Source organism: Saccoglossus kowalevskii, chromosome 10 (genome assembly GCF_978046115.1).
Source record: "Saccoglossus kowalevskii chromosome 10, keSacKowa6.1, whole genome shotgun sequence".
Lineage (NCBI taxonomy): Eukaryota > Metazoa > Hemichordata > Enteropneusta > Harrimaniidae > Saccoglossus > Saccoglossus kowalevskii.
The window spans coordinates 3,783,304-3,798,390 of record NC_140650.1 but is presented as its reverse complement, the minus strand read 5'-3'; the positions used below and the strand labels follow the sequence as shown (position 1 = coordinate 3,798,390).

At 35.3% G+C, this 15,087-nt stretch overlaps 2 protein-coding genes across 4 annotated transcripts in view; one reads left to right on the top strand and one right to left on the bottom strand.

Moving 5' to 3' along the window:
- LOC100377348 (syntaxin-18-like) overlaps positions 1-11,814 on the top strand; it is a 38,357-nt gene extending 26,543 nt beyond the window's left edge. The window contains exons 10-12 of one of the 3 annotated variants that reach the window (XM_078014223.1): positions 3,979-4,059; positions 4,431-4,513; positions 11,736-11,814. In XM_078014223.1, the coding sequence (XP_077870349.1) occupies positions 3,979-4,059; positions 4,431-4,513; position 11,736 (165 nt within the window). In that variant the 3' untranslated portion in view covers positions 11,737-11,814. Of the gene's footprint in view, positions 1-3,978; positions 4,060-4,322; positions 4,968-11,735 lie in introns of those variants that run through there. The other 2 variants (XM_002740532.4, XM_085504159.1) reach the window with 2 other exon arrangements.
- Positions 4,063-14,213, bottom strand: LOC100377200 (fucose mutarotase-like). The gene is made up of 6 exons (XM_002740531.4): positions 14,085-14,213; positions 12,653-12,721; positions 11,882-11,952; positions 11,546-11,647; positions 11,275-11,348; positions 4,063-5,304 (listed from the first exon to the last, which is right to left on the bottom strand). The coding sequence occupies exons 1-6, from the start codon at positions 14,167-14,169 to the stop codon at positions 5,256-5,258; spliced, it is 450 nt and encodes a 149-aa protein (XP_002740577.1). The 5' UTR covers positions 14,170-14,213; the 3' UTR covers positions 4,063-5,255.
- Positions 14,214-15,087: the final 874 nt, after the last annotated feature.

The following is a 15,087-nucleotide window of genomic DNA, read 5'->3' as shown; positions in this document are numbered from 1 at the left end:
TTTGAAAAAATTGCTATGAATGGAAACAAATTTACGTTGATGTTTTTTTGCAGATTTCAGGAGTTGGAAATAATTTTTGTTTATACTTTTCTTGTATTAACAAACATAGGAGCTAATCCTCATTAACACCTACTTGAGCTTGTTGTTTGACAATTATGAATAATAATGAAGCATTACTTACACAGTGTGCCATGACTGAACAAAAACGAAAGCCCCAAAAGACTATCCTGCTACATAAACAACAACAAAAGTATCTAATATTGTATTGAAGTCATTGTAAAATGGTAAAATAATTACAAATTCATACCTTGATGTGCCAGTTGCAGTACTGCAATCGTCCTATGATTCAACACCATCTAAATACTCCGCAGGTTATGCAGTCCACCAGCAGTCACTGGCATCAGCGTTTAATACTATGAAATTTCACTGGGGATCGGGGCAATATTCGCGAAATTTCATTTAAGTGTACTTGGAAGCGCCAGTGAAACTTGGGAAAAATAAATTCCCACACGTATATTGAGGCTGTTTTCTGGGCCATTATATTTAGAGACATGAACAAAAATACTGGTCATTTTATGTATGTAATGAAAAATAAAATGACCATTATACTGCCCATAAAAAAAAAATGTTCATCAACTCCATCATTCAAAAAGCAATTGTAATTATTCTGACCAGTATAAAAAACATGGGTCATTAAAACCACCATTTTAAAAACACTGGTAAATATTTTGGCCACTTAAAAAATTCTGGTCAATACTCTGGCCATTAAGAAAATAGTGGCCATTATAATGGCCAGAAGTGACTTTTTAAAGGGGTCTGAGGGGTGTAAAAACAGTGTTAAAGTGAAATGAAGAATTATTATAACCTTCTCACTAACCTAAAAGCACAAATAAATATTCAAAAGTTTTGAAAATTAAAACTTTCCGAAACGCGACGGAATTTCCGAAAGTAATCCGGACGCTGTTCTAATTTGCATGATAATTAGCTAATTTTTAGCTGTTCTATGACTGTTCCACTGATATCTAAAGAACCACTCATTGGATTTTGATGAAACTTGGTACATAGATGCTCTGAACATATGCGCAGATTTGATTAATTTTTGGTAAAAATCTGTGCATATTAATTACCTAATTTGCATGATAATTAGCTATTTTTTTAGTGGTTCCATGACTGTTCCACTGATATCTAAACAACCACTCATTGGATTTTGATGAAACTTGGTACATAGATGCTCTGAACTAATGCTAGGTTTTGATTAGTTTTTGGTAATAATCCGTGGATACTAATTACCTAATTTGCATAATGATTAGTCAATTTTCGGTTTTTTCACTGATATCTCGAGTACTAATCATCACATTTCAATGAAACTTGGTACATAGATGTCATACGACACTGCACAAACCTGATAGTTTTTATGGTAATATCAGTACATATTAATTACCTAATTTGCATAATTAATTAATTTTCAGCATTTGATATAAGTAGTTAGCATTACATTTCAATGAAACTTGGTACTTACATACTCAAGGACTATGCAGAGATTGATTGTTTTCGATAAATATTTGTGCATATTAATCACCTAATTTGCATAATTAGTTAATTTTCAGCTTTTCCACGGGTATTTCAAGTACTAATCATCGCATTTCAATGAAACTTGGTACATAGATCCTTTAGGACTATGCAGAGACCTGATTAGTTTTAGGGTAAATAATTGTGCATATTAATTACCTAATTTGCATAATTAATTTTCAGCTTTTCTACTGATATCTAAAGTACTAATCATCACATTTCAATGAATCTAGAATTATGCAGACCCAATTAGTTTCCAGTAAATATTTGTGCATATTAATCACCTAATTTGCATAATTAACCAACTTTCACACTGATATCTCAGGTACTAAACATCACATATCAATGAATGTACATGGATGCTGTAGGACAATAGACAGACCTGAATAATTGTGGGTTAAAATCTGTACATATTAATTACCTAATTTGCATAATTAACCAATTATAAGCTTTCACACTGATATCTAAAGTACCGTAAAAACTCCAAAATTTCGACCGGTTTTAAATAATTGGTGTTAGAAATGTGACGTGTTTTTAGAGTCAAAATTAAGGTGCATTTTCGGACGGTCGAATTTTTCAGAATAGAAATCAGCAAATGAAAAAATTGGGATGATAGACAGTGTGCTTTATTAGTTTTTAAAAAATGCAATGTCCGTCAATTGACGTAAACTTCCTCATGTTTCACGGTAAAAGCAAAGGTCGTGGCCGAGTTGTAACTCAAAATCTAAACAAAGTCATCAATCAGTGAGTATTATGACAAGCAAAACAAAACATCAAGACGCGGAGAAGAGGTCAGCACAAAACTAATAGGTCAAAAGACAAAGCTGTCTCGCACTACCTCGGAAAACTTGCGAATGTTCGAAGTACAGGTACCCATTGGACAAAAGATACATGGAAGTTTAGTAAACTATCTCCCCGACCCAGTGCAATGTATCCGGTTAGAATCAAAGCTCACGTGTCCCTTATTTGAGGGACCAAATTCTGCCGTAAATTCGCCCTTGGATTAAAAAATAAAATGGGATTTAAGAAAATAAAATGGGACTTTTAAGGTGTATTTTGGCGTCATTTTTCGGACATTTCAATCAATCCTGCCGGCTAAAATAGAGTAAGTTTTACCGTAGTCATTGACGTCTGTCTATTCAAGAGTACAGTTGTATGATTTTTATCGTGACTAGCGTGAGCGGGTAAGCTTCGTTTCGAGAATGAGCTGTTATCACTGTGAACAATGTTAAATTATTCTTCAGATGACCAGTTTATTTTTTAAAAACAACTAATTTTTTTATTTAAAAAAAATCATGCCGTTTTCGCATCAAAATCCAAGCCAAAATATCGTACTACAACATCAATCTCTTCCACATTGCGTTCAATAACATTAACATATTTAAATAAGCTATGGTAATTTGAACACGTTGGCATCATCCAGCTTTTTGATTGGTTAATTAGCGATTTGACCTATTTGACCTAAGAGAACATGGCGGATATCCTACAGCATCAAACGTTTATACGAGACCGGAATCATTCGCTTACGATGAAACTAAGTTGACTTTTATTTGTATTTCATAACCATTCAACAAATTTATTTTGTGTATATTATTATAATCACTACTGAGTACAGTAATAATCAACAATTCAGAAACGCAGCATGCCGAGATTTTTATGTTCGTTTTTATTTGAAACTTCGTTTATTTAGAATATATTTTCGTTACCAATAAAATAAAAATCTCTCAGTCAATCAGAAACCCGGATTCATGCCTTCGAGGAAGGTCCCGTTTGAACGCTCACATCGTTTTTTTTTTCGTTTGGGGGAAAACTAAAACTGGTCGCAATTTTCGAATAAGAATGAGTCGACAATTTTTAGTGGAGTCGAAAATTTGGAGGTAAATAAAACACCGAAACCCGGCAAACAAACAGGCGGTCGAATTTTTAGAGGGGTCGAAATTTTGGAGTTTTCACGGTACTAATTATTCCATTTCAATGAAACTTAGTACAAAGATGCTCTAGGACAATGTACAAACCTAATTAGTTGGGGGTAAAAATCTGTTCATATTAATTCCCTAATAAGCATAATAATTCATAATTTTTTGGTTCTAATCACATTTCAATTAAACTTGGAGACATAGATTTTCTGTTACATTGCGCAGACCTCATTAGTTTTACACTCAAATCTGGTCATATTAATTTTCTGATTTGCATAATTAGTTTTCAGCTAAGTAATTTCGAATTATATTTAATGTGTCTCCAATACTCTCAGCACATGGGAGTTCTTTCTAAGCTTTCTTTGATTTGTTATTTTTTTTGAAGATAAACTGTTAAATGTTGGGAAAATTGTTTGCCGCATGGTGTGATGGCATGGCTGCTCATTTATGTAATCAAAACTATAATTTATATAGTTTGAATTTTTATTTTTAGGAAAAAGATATTTACACCATTGAAACCAAAGTTGTGGAGACAACTGAAAACATCAAAGAAGGAAATGAAGAAATCAGAGAGGTATTTTGTTTATTCTAGATTTATTCAAGTAGTTTTATTGTTAGCAGCAAAGCTGATATATATAAAATGATCTCCATCGACCTAATTTCAAAAAAATACACTTAGAATATTGTAGTATGCACAATTGTGTTTTGAAGAACGACAAAACTTCCAGCAATCAATTATTTTAACATCGTTTGGGTAATTCTGTAAAATTTTCCCATGCTAACCCAAATTCTTCATTATTATGTCTGTAAGCAGAAAATATTTTTTTTTTATTTTAGTTGAACAGAACACAGAAAGCCTTGGTATACCAATCACAATCGTGCATTTACAGGCATGACACACTGGTGAAATATCTTACATAATTTAGTTTCTCACATTCATTACAGGCTATAAAGAACAACGCCGGTTTCAGAGTATGGATATTATTTTTCTTGGTCATGTGTTCATTTTCTCTGCTCTTCCTTGATTGGTATGGATAAATCACTCACCCTCATTCATTCTAGGACCCTCCCTCACAAACATTGCCAATGGTTTGATCCATTTCAGTGACAAGCAGCAATATATGATCTATTGCTGAATTCGTGAACCATAAATTGAAATTATAACTTGTATTATCTGGAGCAAATAATCCATACTTTTCTTCCACTGAATTTTAAACCATTTACATTAAATTTATATTGAATATATAGTTCAATTCAACATAGACAGTGCAAGAAAAAAGTTATATAGTGTAAAATAAGATTATCTTTGAATATGCAAAAGCCACTGAAGGATCTGTATGTACTGAATATGAATCAATCCAGTTAACAATTACAGGGTCTTTTAATTGAATGAAAACTGACAGTTTAAATTCCTTGCTGGAGTAGATTATATTTAAATTTTTATTGAATAAAATTTGTCTGTGCAATCTCTGATTATGCCAAGGTTTTGTCTTGTATTGTAATATCAAATGCCAAGTCAAAATATCAGTGATTATACATGTAGATATTCTATTTTATATTTCTTATTGACAAGATTATCATCGAGTGAACACTTATGTTAATGGCTAGCCATCAAACATGTATGATATATGGTGTGTGCAGTCACTGAGAGTTCCATGTATGGAAGAACACTGATGGGTTGTCGTCATAATCACCCAAATAAACATGGTCTGTTCTGGGAATAAAATTTATCATATTTAATTCAGAATGATTTGCTAATTGGATTTTTCTCTAGCAAAGTCCTTTCTTTAGAATCAGGTTTCCATACTGGGATGATTCGCTGCAAAAAACAAAATAATCTCAATTTATATATATGACTAGTTTTCATAGAAAAAATGAACAATTATACTATAGTGTTTATCAATATGATAGAACAGAATTGCTGACTTATACCAAACCAAGCTAACAAATTACTGCCAATTGATTTACACAAAATATTTATTATACATTGAAAACATAAAGTGAATGGTCGTTATCTGCGTATACGTGACAATTGAATTCTAATAATAATAATAATAATAATAATAATAACTTTATTTAATTAAGCGCAACAATTCCAACATATGAAGATCAAAGGCGCTGATACAATAAACAATCAGTCAAATATTAAAAGCAAAAATCAAAAATAATAATGCATAAAATGCAAAGGCTTTGGGTAGATGCTTGTTTGTAAACAAAGACACACTGGTCATGTGGAGGTAATGACTTAAGTCCAAAATAGGGCATGAGGTATTCTCCCACTCAATGAAATGGGTCACATGGTATTCTCCCACTCAATGAAATGGGTCACATGGTATTCTTCCACTCAATGACATGGGTCATGTGGTAATCTCCCATTCAATGACATGGGTCATATGGTATTCACCCACTCAATGACATAGATCATATGGTATTCGCCCACTCAATGACATGGGTCATGTGGTATTCTTCCACTCAATGACACGAGTCATGTGGTATTCTCCCACTCAATGACATGGGTCATGTGGTAATCTCCCATTCAATGACATGGGTCATATGGTATTCACCCACTCAATGACATAGATCATATGGTATTCGCCCACTCAATGACATGGGTCATGTGGTATTCTTCCACTCAATGACATGAGTCATGTGGTATTCTCCCACTCAATGACATGGGTCATGTGGTATTTTCCCACTCAATGACATGGGTCATGTGGTATTCTCCCACTCAATAACACGAGTCATGTGGTATTCTACCACTCAATGACATGGGTCATGTGGTATTCTCACACTCAATGACACAGATCATGTGGTATTCTTCCACTCAATGACATACATGTAGGTCATGTGGTATTCTCCCACTCAATGTTATAGGTCATGTGGTATTCTCCCACTCAATGTCATGTGTCATGTGGTATTCTCCCACTCAATGACATGGGTCATGTGGTATTCTCCCACTCAATGACATATGCCATGTGGTATTCTCCCACTCAATGACATATGTTTATTTATTTATTTAACACTTTATTTAAAGAGGGTAGGCCAATATACAATAAAGTAATTTTCATTGGGCCCTCTGTAGGGACAAAAAACACAATATACATATTATAGGCTTGAGCCATTTACAACAAATTTTTCACTCAGATAAATTTTGTAGGTTTTCTTAAAAATGCCTAAAGAGGCTGAATTTCTGATATGGAATGGCAAGTTATTCCATAGGGTTACCCCTCTATACTGAAACGTCCTCTGACCCATGGATGTTTTCCATTTAGTAATGCGTAAATTATTTTTAAGAGAGGAACGTGTACTATACTTGTGGGTTTGGGAGATAGGACTGAACATTTCACTTATATATAAAGGCGCCAAGCCATTGGTTGCCATATACATTACGATACCTAGAAAATATGAAATTCTGTAATCGATAGGCAAGATACTATGTTTTTTGAACAGTTCAAACGACGATTGGCTAAAGTTGTCAGAGGAAATCACACGAACTGCCCTTTTCTGAAGCTTATACACCCGACATAAATTTGATTGACTTGTATTTCCTCATACTATACAGCAATAGTCCAATAACGACTGAATAAATGAAAAATACAATGTTCTTCTGACGGAAATAGGTAAGAAGCTGCGAACTCTCATAAGAACACCAATTCTTTGGCTAAGCTTTTTACAAAGCATATCAACATGATAATCCCATGATAGAGTTTTATCTAAAACCACCCCGAGCGACTTTTCAAAACTGACTGTTTTAATTATTTCACCATTGAAGTTAACCAGAAAATCTTCGCCATTATTATTTAGCCTTTGACGGGATCCAACAAGCATAGATTTTGATTTAGATGTGTTGATTGACATGTAATTGCAATTAACCCAACGCAAAATTGGCCAAACATCATCATTAATGCACTTTGTGACTACATTGATACTTGGTCCAGACGATAACAGAGTTTGATCGTCCGCATACATATCAATGGAACTGTTTTCAAGAAATAATGGTAGGTCATTAATAAATAGAAGAAATACTGTAATAATGGTCTTAAAATCGAACCCTGTGGAACGCCATGTCGAATATTGACAGCATCCGACTGTTTACCCATCAAATACACAACTTGCTTTCTGTCAGTTAAATAAGAATTAAACCAAACAAGGGAGATTGGAGAAATGCCATAAATTGAGAGCTTATTTAATAATACATGTTTATCTACCATATCAAACGCCTTGCTTAAATCAAGGAAAAGCAAACCACACAATAAGCCATCATCCATATTGCTAAGTAATGCATCGCATAGCTTAATCATAGCTGTATGGCAAGAATGTGATTTCCGAAAACCTGACTGCGATTTAGAAATTAAATCATTACTGTTCAAATAATGGTATAAGTGATCATGCACGTGTTTTTCAAAGATTTTTGAGATTATTGGGAGAAGCGAAATTGGACGAAAATTACACAAGTCCTGGGATCCGCCCTTGTGTAATGGAATAACTTTGGCATGCTTAAACAAGTCTGGAAAAATACCTGATGAAATGCTAAGGTTGAATAAATAAACAATACTTTCACAAATGAATGGAGTAGAAATACACAAAAGTTTAGATGATGTATTGTCAAGGCCAGCTGACTTAGAACTAGATAGTGAAAACAGTTGGTTCTTCACGAACTGGCATGTGACCGGCGGAATAACAAATTGTTGAGTATTGGTCAATTTGGGTTCAATAAATTTCCGTAAATTCGTAAAATATGAATCACCCACTGAAACATTGGGTCGTAACTTGTCGGCAACAGAAGCGAAATGTGTATTGAATTTATTAACAATTTTTTCGAAGTTATTGCCAACTGAAATATTAACGTTGAGAGAGTTAGATTTACCACCACTGATCAAATCGTTAAGGGTTTTCCACAAGGCGGCACTGTTGGAGCTATTGATTTTGATAAGTTGAATATAATGGTTTTTCTTAGCGGCCTTGATTAAATTAACTACCAGATTACGTTTGGCTCTATATTGGTTTAGGACAGTAACATCACATAAAGTATGTGCACGCCTCCAAAGTTTGTCTCTTTCTCTAAATTTAAGTAGAATGTCCGTATTCAGCCATCCTGGCTGTCTTAATTTTTTCACACGTCTACAAACAAATGGGGCATGCGAATCACGAATATTATTAAAAATAGAATGCCAAGTCTCAAAAGCTAAATTAGTATCAGTAATGTTGTGAACGTAAATTAGAGGCGTGTTCCGAAAGTCAGCCAAAAATAGAGACTCAACGAACACTTTGAAATTTCTATAACGAATAGAAACATGATTGTTTGATTGAGGGAAGGAACAGAGTTTGCGAACCACGAATATAGGGTTATGGTCCGAAATACCCAAGTTGTGAATGAGAGCCAAATTAACGTTTTCATTATGATTTACATAAACACGGTCCAGACATTTACCGGACGCAGGCCTCGTAACACCATTAATAATTTGAGAAAAGCCTAAATCAGTTAAGCAATTAAACAAGTAGTGAGTACAATTAGATAGAACATCATAATTAAAGTCACCAAAAATATACATTTCTTTGCCTTCTAGATAAGCTTTTTCAATGTTATGAGCTAACAGCACATCTATGTTATGAACAGTACTTGGAGGTCTATAAACGCAACCAAGTAAAATAGACCTACAAGTCCTATGTCATGTGGGATTCCCCACTCAATGACATAGATCATGTGGTATTCTCCCACTCAATGACATAATGTAGGCCATGTGGTATTCTCCCACTCAATGACATGGGCCATGAGGTATTCTCCAACTCAATGACATGGGTCATGTGGTATTCTCCCAATCAATGACATGGGTCACGTGGTATTCTCCCACTCAATGACATGGGCCATGTGGTAATCTCCCAATCAATGACATGGGTCATGTGGTATTCTCCCATTCAATGACATGGATCATATGGTACTCACCCACTCAATGACATAGATCATATGGTGTTCCCCCACTCAATGACATGGGTCATGTGGTGTTCTCACACTCAATGACACAGATCATGTGGTACTCTCCCACTCAATGACATACATGTAGGTCATGTGGTATTCTCCCACTCAATGTTATAGGTCATGTGGTATTCTCCCACTCAATGTCATGGGTCATGTGGTATTCTTCAATTCAATGTAGTGGGTCATGTAGTATTCTCCTACTCAATGAAATGGGTCACGTGGTATTCTCCCACTCAATGAAATGGTCACGTGCTATTCTTCCACTCAATGAAATTGGTTATGTGGTATTCTCCCACTCAATGACATGGGTCATGTGGTAATCTCCCATTCAATGACATGGGTCATATGGTATTCATCCACTCAATGACATAGATCATATGGTATTCCCCCCACTCAATGACATGGGTTATGTGGTATTCTCACACTCAATGACATGTATGTAGGTCATGTGGTATTCTCCCACTCAATGACATGGGTCACGTGGTATTCTCCAACTCAATGACATGGGTCATGTGGTATTCACCCACTCAATGACATAGATCATATTATATTCCGCCACTCAATGACATAGGTCATGTGGTATTCTCCCACTCAGACATGGGTCATGTGGTATTCTCACACTCAATGACACAGATCATGTGGTATTCTCCCACTCAATGACATACACGTAGGTCATGTGGTATTCTCCCAGCCAATGACATGGGTCATGTGGTATTCTCACACTCAATGACACAGATCATGTTGTGTTCTCCCACCCAATGACATAGGTCATGTGGTATTCTCCCACTCAATGACATATGCCATGTGGTATTCTCCCACTCAATGACATAGGCCATGTGGGATTCTCCCACTCAATGACATATGCCATGTGGTATTCTCCCACTCAGTGACATATGCCATGTGGGATTCTCCCACTCAATGACATATGCCATGTGGTATTCTCCCACTCAATGACATAGGTCATGTGGTATTCTCCCACTCAATGACACAGGTCATGTGGTATTCTCCCACTCAATGACACAGGTCATGTGGTATTCTTCCACTCAATGACACAGGTCATGTGGTATTCTCCCACTCAATGTCATGGGTCATGTGGTATTCTTCCATTCAATGTCGTGGGTCATGTAGTATTTTCCCACTCAATGACATAGGTCATGTGGTATTCTCCCACTCAATGACACAGGTCATGTGGTATTCTCCCACTCAATGTCATGGGTCATGTGGTATTCTCCCACTCAATGACACAGGTCATGTGGTATTCTTCCACTCAATGTCATGGGTCATGTGGTATTCTCCCACTCAATGTCATGGGTCATGTGTTATTCTCCCACTCAATGACATGGGTCATGTGGTATTCTCCCACTCAATGACATGGGTCATGTGGTATTCTCCCAATCAATGACAGGTCATGTGGTATTCTCCCACTCAATGACAGGTCATGTGGTATTCTCCCACTCAATGACATAGGTCATGTGATATTTTCCCACTCACTGACATAGGTCATGTGGTATTCTCCGACTCACTGACATAGGTCATGTGGTATTCTCCCACTCACTGACATAGGTCATGTGGTATTCTCCCACTCAATGACTTCATGTGGCCATTTGTAAAGACTTATTGCCAGTATTTATACAAAGAAATCTTGCACACACCACTTTTATCTTGTAGAAAGGAGCTTTGTAAATTTACATTCATACAATGTTATCATTTTCACGATTGTAAACACTAGCTGTAGTGTTTATAGTTGTAAAACATGTGATTACATAAACTAATTACACATGTATGTATTGTCTTGTCATTTGTCCAACTTACCCAGTATGCACCACGGCAAAAGCTGTCTTTGCTCTATCGTAGAAAGCAAATCTTTCTATTTCACCAATGTTCACCTAGGCCAAGAAATAAAGCTGTCATGTTATATATAAAGAAAATCTATATTCTTTAAGAGCATTACAGAATAATTTTTTTTAAACACTCTCACTATTTGTAGCAAATAAAAAAAAATCTATATCTTCTATAATGCCATATGCAATGTTTTAAAGGATTGTTTCAGTAAGTGAATCATTACAGTAATGCTATACAATACCTCTCGTTTCTCTGCTTTGTTCAAAATCTCTTGGTATTTATCCCAGACTGGTGTTTTTAGGTTTTTCTGTTTGTCAGATTCAACCAGGTCCATCACATGTGCCTATTAAAGTGAAACATAACCTCAATTGCTCTGTCTTCCCCTGAAACATTACAATTTTTTGAATATTGATTTTTTTCTTGTATTACAGAAACTATCAATGAGGAGCATTTTACTATTTACAGCAATTTCAAAATGAACACAGAATAAAAAAATTACATGCTATGTAAGGTGGTTGTGTTTATTATAAGTTATAAACCCTTTTTTGATATTTGAGATAATATAGCGGTGACCTACAGGTTTATCTACATATGCATCTAAAGGAAATAGTTTCATGATAGCTTCCAGTAACTCCGGTATGCCATGCCCTGCAAGGTGAAACCATTAAAAATACTCATTATCACATTCACAGACTCTCTTGAATTTATTAGGTACAAAGTCACATGCATAGATGATGAATCACTAACTTCTACATTAACTGTAAAATAGATTTTCAATTGTGATGTTTTTATATGGTGACTTCTCTGAAAGAAAAAGTTGTAAAAGTTGTGTGACTGAAGGGGTAATTCAAACATCATCAAGGATGTTTGCCATTCATGCAGCATAATGCTTAACTTGTATAACAATAAAATATGGTAATTATATTGATTTCATTATGACCTATTGGTTCCAATATTGGAAGGACCTCTAATCCTAAATCTAACACAATCAAATTAATTGTATATGCCCCCCTTGAGAACATCTATAGTTATTTAGAGGGGCATATACAACTGAATTTTAGGACTGGAGTGTTAGAGTCTAACTAAGGGTGCATGTTCCCTTGATTATGTTTTTGGTTTGTGGTGAACACTCAATGCAAACAGAAAGCAACAAATCCTTGTGATGAGACTTGTGAGACATTGCTTCATCGTCTGCTGGCTTATGCATGTAAAGTACAGTGTTATTATGTTATCCCGTGAACAATTTGAAAACAGTTTCTCTTGTTTCAGTGTTAACATGTGCAGCCCCATGTGACTCACAATTATACAAGAAATCAGCATCTGGCATATGTGTTATAGTATTACTTACCATCAGCTCGAATTTCTTCTGGACCATGCTTACAGATTGAACCAGTGGGAAAAAACACATCTGCCAAGACTGTTGAAAAACAAAGCAGTACATAGAGGTGTTGCTGTGAAGCATTTCTGTATGACATTACAATATAGTGTGTGCTTATAAGAAAAATACAAAACGTGCCTATCTAAAAACAATATTCAGATGAAAAGTTGCAGTTTGTATGCAGTCTACATGCATAAAGTTTACATCAGAAGTGGACGGTGTTGTTGAAATTCAGCGCAACAAAATAATTGAATTGATATTAACGTCAGTTTAGAGAATTATGTGGTTCAGCATTGTATGTTTAGTGTTCAGGTTGGTATACAATATCACCAAGAAACAATACCTGGTAAATTTAACTTAATTTGAAGTTTTTTTTAACTAATTTAGTTAAATTGTATAATAAATTGCAATTCAATTATGTTAAATTTAAACTCCAATTCTGTAATTGAATTTTAATTTATTTTAACTGAATTTAGGTTGATTGCTTAAAATTTCATGAGAGACCTATATACTCCACAGATTCATGTTACTGTTCTGGTTCCACATTCTTAAAGATATTTGCAAAGCGGGGGGGGCTACTTGCATAGAAGTGCAATATGGGTATGTGCTAAGACTGGGGTATCTCTTCACTTTATTTTGTTTAGAAGTGGGTGGTCATTTATCAATAGTTTGGTTTAGAAGTGTGTAACATTTATTTACATTTTCACAGGTCCTTATATTCAAAGCTAAATACCGGAAAAGGCTGAATAAAATGCATCGCCCGGATGCGCTCACTGGTTGCTAAAGTTGTGATCTTGGTGTTTTTTGTGGGCATATAAATAGAAAAAAATGGTTTAGAAGTGAGTATGGTTTACGATAGGTGGGCTGCACACCCTTACCCACTTAATGTGGAAGTAGCCCCGCTGGGCTACAATGTAGCTCAATACTGGAACCGTATAGAAATCAAACTATACAGTGAGAAACAAAAAGCAGCACAACATGACACTCTCACAACTGCCCCCCCCTCCAAATTAACAAATGATAGACCCAGAATGTTTGTGTTCATCTACGAATGTTTTCATTGTTTGTGGGTAAGCGAATATTAATGACATTGTGCTATGAAATTCAGAAAATGAAAAAAAGAAATTACAATCAAAACATTTATTTTATAGTTTTTTTGACACGCCCCCTTGGAACAAAGTTCCGGGTTGCTATATACCGAACACCGCGTGCAATATACACATTCATCGAATATTTTGGATTTTCAGTGACTGGGTCTGTATACTGAATATACGAATGTGATATATATGATTAGCCTGGTTATGTAATAAAAAGGTAATCTGGCTAACATTTATTCCATTTTTAGTCGCCACCTCAACTATTGTCAATGCATTGGGAATGGAATGGCACAGAGTTACAATACCTATCTCATCTCCATGTCCCATTCGTGCCAAAACATTCAACAGGTCCGGCGAGATAATTCGAGGGATTCCCTTTAGAACAACCATTTCAATGTTTTACTAGTCCACATTTGCTTTGGCAGCTGATGCCGGTCACGTGACTGGTTAACCCCGTAACCTCGTTCGTATTTAGTTGATCCAACAGCCATCGACCAATCAGAGTGTAGTTGATGAGAATGGTTTCTTTGGTTGTTAAATTCAAATTGTAAACAGTATTAGCAGAATCAACCATCCAGTTGGTAACGTAGAGTAACTCACTCTACAATTCTATGCTAGTCCGGTTGGTTTTCACTAAAACCATCCTAACAAGGATCTATAATTATTGGGGCGTGCTGGAGTTGATCCCCTGAAGTAGTTGTTTAAAAAATGGAAATCACATTGATTCTTGTGTGAAATCGCAGATTCAGTGATTATTAAATAATACTGGTACTCAACGTCGAAATAGAAAAACGTTGTCAACCAATTTCATTCAAATTTTGGGTAATTTTAGATCGTTTTTGATTATTTATAATTAGGATCAAATTATGTGTTGATTCATTGGGCTGAATTACCAGATACAATTCCAACAGAGCCATTATGTAACCATTATGTAGCCATTACTGTTTTACAATAAAGTGCGTACTCAGTGATTCGAAATAAATATCCACGAAGCGACAAAAAGCGAGTTACATGGCACTGCATTGCTATTGCTTGGCATTTTAGGATTACTGGTAATACGACAGTGAAATAATGGTTGCGATGTTAGCAAACTCCAACAAGCTTAATAAATGCAGAACAAAAAAAAAAAATGACCTTCGTCATGATAAAGTAAGTGTAGTGTACACTTCATAAATGATAACACTAATCTCCAGATTGTCATTGGTTTCCAAAATGTTTACAGCCGTTCTGAGAATTATTCGGACAGTCAGTTAGCAATATATGTTGGAACTTTGCAAAACATTTGGGTCTTTTCCAATCTAGACTTGA